Here is a 6181-nt window from a genome sequence, read left to right as displayed (position 1 = left end):
GGCCGGCGCCCGGCGCGGAGCCTTAGGTAGGCTGCGGGGCGCAGCCTGGGACCTCGTCGAGAAGGATGCTGTCCCGAAAGAAAACCAAAAACGAAGTGTCCAAGCCGGCCGAGGTGCAGGGCAAGTACGTGAAGAAGGAGACGTCGCCTCTGCTCCGGAGTGAGTGTCGGGGGCAGGCCGGGGACACCTGGGCGGGCGGCCGCGGCGGCTTCTCGGTTCTCACTGGGCTCTGGAAATGTGGCTTTCCATGTTTTGTGTGCCTGAAGTGGGGTAGTTGATTGAAAGCCGATAAAGAGCCACAGACTTGGGGTCGTCCCGCGATCTCCCGCAGAGGGCATTCTCCCCACTCGGTAGCAAACTTCCCGGCCCGCGCCCCCTTCCCGGGCGGGGGTTACTAGTTTGGTTATTGAAAGGAGACTCCAGGGACACTTAAATTGTGGATCCTGGTGCTGTGAAAGTAGAAGGGACGGGACTGGGACGCTCCTCTCTTCCCGCTTCCAGATGCGTCGCGTTGTACGTTCTGTTTGCAAACACCGTGGGTGTCACTCGCCCGTGTTGGAGGTCGTGGCCACTCCGGGGCAGACTTCCTTAGTCCGGCTGCCTGATGCGGACCTAAGAAGGGGACAGACAGACCGTCTTAGAGCAGGGGAGCCATAATCATTTGTATTTGGCCATCACAAAAAGGCGATCTACTGAACCTGATTTTTATCATATTAGCGAAATTACTAAAAAGAGGGTTTTTTTTAAGTGAATTTCTTTCCTCCACCCCACTCCCCAGTTTTCTTCTCCTCGAGTATTTAAATGCTTTAGCAGAGTCTCTTGGATGTTTAATGCTGTGTGTTCAGTATTTGTGGCTTAAGGAGCTAAGATTTTGGTGCCCCGACAGCGTACCCTTTGTGTAAGTTTCCATCTTGGAAGCTGGTACTAACCTTGTGACTTAAGCATTACCTCATACTATAATTGGGAAAGCTCTTCCTAGAGGTTCTTAGTATTTGCCCAGGATCACACAGAAAGGGGTGGAGAGCATGTTTTTCCGTTATAGCTGCATTGTCAGCGTTCCAGATTATTGTAATAGTTGCTACTTCCAACACATTATATCAGATGGGTACATCAGTAACTTGAAACTTGATTTTTCAACTTTTTTTTTTAACAGCTTAGTTTTCAGTTAAACATGCTGTTAGAGTTTTGGCCTTTTTTCTTTTTTGAGTTTTATTTATCTCCTGAGAGAAAGAGACAGGCACCCCTCAGCTGGGTTTGTCACTGTGAGCCTCCCCCATCCTTTCCAGACATCCAGAATCACAGGTGTGTGTACAGGTAAACTCGGAAAGGTAACTCTCTTCCGTCTTCCTTGGGGATCCAGCACCGTCGTAACTGACCTGATTTTAGCCTTTATAAAGTAAAAATGATAGCTTGCTGTTTCCTGCATAGAAAGTTTGTTAAACATTGTTAAGCATCATGAAGTGTGTCACATTTTTAAGCTATTAACTTGATACAGTATTTTTCTTTTAATGTCATCAAGTGTTAAGCCTTATTTATTCAAGTACTATTTTCTGTCCAGTATTAGCCTCCGAAGCTTATTAATATGAGTACCCTTGGCCTGGCAGGTGGCATGGTGGTTAAAGGCGCTGGATTCCCACATGGCTGACCATGGTTGGAGTTCCAGACCTGGCGGCTTGCTTTCTCCCTTTCTCTCTCTCTCCTTTGTTGCTCTCTGGTCAAATTTTAAAAAATAATAACAAAAAAAATTCTTTAAAAAATATGAGTACTCTAATATTATTTAGTGAACTAATAAAATGGTATCCATATCTAATTTTCCTCATGATTTAAAGGCATTTGTTTTCTCACCAGAATGTGTAAGCTACTCCCAATTTCTATATTCAGAAGTACTATATCCTTGAAGTTGATCCCATTATCTTCTGTCTGAAATTTTTTAAATTATTTATTTAATTTTATCCGTTATCATTTTTTAATTCACTGGAGAGAGGGAAAATGAGAAAGCAAGCAGCCAGGTCTCGGACTCGAACTGCAGTTTTCCATCTGGGAGTTCACTGCCTCAACCACCATGCCACCTGCTGACCCCCTGTTTTGAAATTATAATGATTTGTTCTTAAAGGCGCCATAGTTTCAGGTGTGGTGTTTTTTAATTGATTGAACAGTCTTTGAAATGAGATTGTTTTTATTTCATACCTGACTTCTTGGCCTTCTAGCTTTTGACTATTGTGAAGTGATTTCAAGAGTAGAAAATGTTTCTAATTTTTAAATCTTTTTAAAGAAATTCATCTTTCCATGTTGCTCTGTTTTACCTTTGAAATTGTGAAGAAGGGTTTTTGACAATCTCTAAAATGAACTGAAAATAATAGAACAAATGTAGTCATTAATAAATAGTGCTATATATCTATTTTCTAGGTTTTCTGTTTTATACATTAATTCCTACATATTTCTTTGATATGTAGTTCATAGATAGTTCATTGACACTTTATATTATGTATGAAAATATTCAGAGTAACATTTAATTGTAGTTGAGCTTCATTCATACAAATTATGAATTTATTGGAACGAGAAAATACTAATTTTTCTTTTTATTTTATTTATTGTTATTTTTAAATTTGGTACAGGGCATATGTGTGCATGTGAGAGAGAGAGAAAGAGAGAAAGCAAGTCATCAGGCCCAGGACTTGAATCATGATCAGCTATGCAGGAGTCCAGTGCCCCAACCACCACGCTACTTGCTGGCCCTTCTAATCTTTCAATTTTATTTTATTTTATTTTTTAGGTCTTTGCTATAGTGTGCTCACTGGAGAGCGACAGAAGCAGTGGGAGGGAAAGTGAGACATCACTCCCCAGGGAGGATGGCCACATTGTGATCCCTTTATTTTCCTTTTAGGATTTCAGGCATGCACATTCATGTCTAGTGTGATTTTCAAGCCACCAGGTTTAGGACTCGAACCATTGTCAACCATGTGGTAGTCCAGCACCTTAACCACCATGCCACCTGTTGGCCCCTGCTCAGTACTGTCCTAAATCAGAATTTTTAAACTGTGTTCTCTTAAATCCATTGACATTTTGATTTTGAGGGTGGTAGATATAAATGAAAACATTTTTTAAAGTATATTTTTTGCTTATTGAAATATAACTTCACTTTTTGTTTTATTATAGATTTGATGCCTTCATTCATCCGGCATGGTCCAACAATTCCAAGACGAACTGATATCTGTCTTCCAGATTCAAGCCCTAATGCCTTTTCAGCTTCTGGAGATGGAGTAGTTTCAAGAAACCAGAGTTTCCTTAGAACTCCAATTCAGAGAACACCTCATGAAATAATGAGAAGAGAAAGCAACAGATTATCTGCACCTTCTTATCTTGCCAGGAGTCTAGCAGATGTTCCTCGGGAGTATGGCTCTTCTCAGTCATTTTTAACAGAAGTTAATTTTGCTGTTGAAAATGGAGACTCTGGATCTCGATATTATTTTTCAGATAACTTTTTTGATGGTCAGAGAAGGCGGCCAATTGGAGATCGTACACGTGAAGACTACAGATATTATGAATACAACCATGATCTTTTCCAAAGAATGCCACAGAATCCAGGGAGACATGCTTCAGGTAGGCTAACAGTATACATAGTACATTAGTTTATATTTATTGATTTAAAAGATGTTCTTTTGTGAGTTTTCCTGGGAAACCAGCAAATACTCCTAGCAAAATACTTTTCCATTTGCTAGTCTTCCTTCTTTTTCATTTTATTAGCTTATATATATAAACTTAATATATCCCATGGTTACTTAGACTGTTAATACTGTGAGCCTTGAAAACTTGGAGAATTTAATATCTCTGGCTGGATTGAATTTAAGTTTGGTAGAAAGGGAAGATTAAGTTTTCAGAAGAACTCGACTTATACCTGGGAAAAGAAAGGAGGATAGAAAGAATGAGGCATGTAGTTGCTACTATGGGCACTGCGCTGCTTAGTTAGACCCTGCGCTCTCTCTCTTAACAGAACTGTTTGTGTAGCTTAATAATTATTTCTCAGACTGGTCAGTATGACAATAGGTCATACTGAGTTTGTCTTTTTGTTGCTCTTTCTGTAATGAATCAAAAAAAATTACCATAGAATTGAAGGGGAAATATCTGCCTTTCTTATTTCCTGTCTTGGGGATACTTTTTTTTTTCTTTTTTTGGAGAGGTTTTTGCTATAGGGCGTGTGCACTCGCCAGACATAGAGAAACAGAGAGACAGAAAGTGAGAAATCACCCCCCAGGGAGGATGGCCACACCACAATCCCTTCTCCTCCATTCTCCTCTCGGGATCTTGGGCACGCACGCACATGCGCCTGGCATGAGTTTAAGCCACCAGGTCTGGGACTTGAACCGTAGTTGACTGTGTGGGAGTCCAGCAACATAGCCATTACACTAACTGCTGGTCCCTTGGGGATACTTCTATGGGGAGAAAAAGAGATTTGTGGAATAAACAGCTCTACTTCATTCTTAAAGTACTGGGTTACACTAGATAAACTGAAGCAAGCCAAAAATTACCTTCTTATCTGATTGTTGTGTTTTTCTACTTAGACAGTTAAAGGTTTTAAATTTTGGAAGGATAAAAATAAAAAAAATTGTGAGCCAGATTTACTTTTTAAGTTTATGTAACTTCAAATAAGTTGACTTAAAAACAGTCTGAGGTATTTTTATAGAAAAAAAAAATTTTTTTTTTGTAGTTTTGGTAGAGTGTATCTCGCCAGAGATAGAGACAGATTGAGAGAGAAGGAGAGTAAGAAATCACCTCCCAGAGGGGATGGCTATGCCACAATCCCTTCCCCATGCTCCTCTTGCAATTTTGGGCGCCCACACACATACACCCAGTGTGATTTTCAAGTCACCGGGTTCAGGACTTGAACTGCTCAGTAGGTCATGTGGGATCAAGCTGGTTTAATGCCTGAAAACGTTTTATGCATTTATTGTCTAGTATTTTCTTTGGCCCTTTTGTTTTCTGCCTTTTTGACACCTTATTTGGGTAAACAAAGCCAGTGTATATACAGTAGTCACAGGACAATTAAGTGTCATGCTTTGTGGTACTGACTATAAATGTGATTGGGAGTCAGAAGAGAGATCAGTATAGGCTGGAATACTTAAAAGAATGGTACATGGAAGAAATAGGACTTAAACTGGGCTTTGAGCTTAAAGTTTAGATTTCAGGGCAGGACATTTTAAGTGGAAAATGGTGAATAGCAAGTGAAAACAGAGTGGGCATAATTTAAATTTAAGAGACTGTATAGTTCTACCAGGTTTGAAAAAAGTAAGATGCAAAGTAGAATGATTTGATTTCTGATCCAACAAAAGATTTGGACTTGAGTCAAGCAGAAGCCATTGCACATTTCCAGAAGACGACATTTTATGAAAGCAGTGTTTGAAGAGTAGTTTTATAGTAGTATTCAGGATAGCTCCCTAGAGAAGAGAGGATTTTAAGTACCAGTGATAATGGGTAGGAAAAGGCAGCTCTAGGATGCTTTTGAAGGAAAACTGAGAATTATGGGCTTGGAAAAAGTAAATCACTAAATTTTGAAAGTTAGGGGATAGTGTAGAGTAGTTTGTAAGAGGAGCTTATTTTATGAACACTGACATCAGAGTTCATTGGGACACTGAAGTGGAAAGATTTTCTAGACATATAGAAATATTGTAATGAATATGCATGAATGCCTTTTTTATTTTTAAAGATCTAGGTTAAAAGATTGAACCAGTTGCATACTCAAGTTAATTTTGGATATTTCTGATAATCCTGCCAAACATCAGAAGAAATTTGTTACCCAATTAAAGTTTTTAAAATAAAGCTCATTCATACATTTTTTAGAGTAATAACTGCTTATTGTACGAAACTTGCAAAAATGTAGAAAAGTAGAGGTAAAATACCTGCTTACTAGCAATTCTGTTAGTGTATTAGTTATTTCTTTCATCTTTTTTCCTTGTCATATTCTTTTTTTTACATCGTTGTGATTATATTCTGTATAGTTTATATCCTTGCTTTTGAACCTGAATGAGTTTCTTAATGTTATGGACTTTTTATGATTAGTTTTTTTTGTTTGTTTTTAAGAATTATTTATTTATTTCCTTTTTTTTTTTTTTTTTTTTGGAGAGGTTTTTGCTATAGGGTGCGTGCGCTCGCCAGACAGACAGAGAGAGACATAGAGACAGAAAGC

The 6181-nt window shown here is 38.9% G+C and overlaps 1 protein-coding gene across 3 annotated transcripts in view; it reads left to right on the top strand.

Annotated features, from left to right (window-relative positions):
• The first annotated feature begins 6 nt into the window (after nucleotides 1-6).
• SAV1 (salvador family WW domain containing protein 1) overlaps nucleotides 7-6181 on the top strand; it is a 35716-nt gene continuing 29541 nt past the window's right edge. For all 3 annotated transcript variants that reach the window (XM_027776621.1, XM_006160518.2, XM_006160517.3), the window contains exons 1-2: nucleotides 7-159; nucleotides 3157-3600. In XM_027776621.1, coding sequence (XP_027632422.1) covers nucleotides 66-159; nucleotides 3157-3600 — 538 coding nt within the window. In that variant the 5' untranslated portion in view covers nucleotides 7-65. The remainder of the gene's footprint in view (nucleotides 160-3156; nucleotides 3601-6181) is intronic.

This window comes from Tupaia chinensis, unplaced genomic scaffold (assembly GCF_000334495.1).
Source record: "Tupaia chinensis unplaced genomic scaffold, TupChi_1.0 Scaffold000688_1, whole genome shotgun sequence".
In the NCBI taxonomy this organism is placed as follows: Eukaryota; Metazoa; Chordata; class Mammalia; order Scandentia; family Tupaiidae; genus Tupaia; species Tupaia belangeri.
This window is presented reverse-complemented; position numbering and strand designations above follow the sequence as displayed.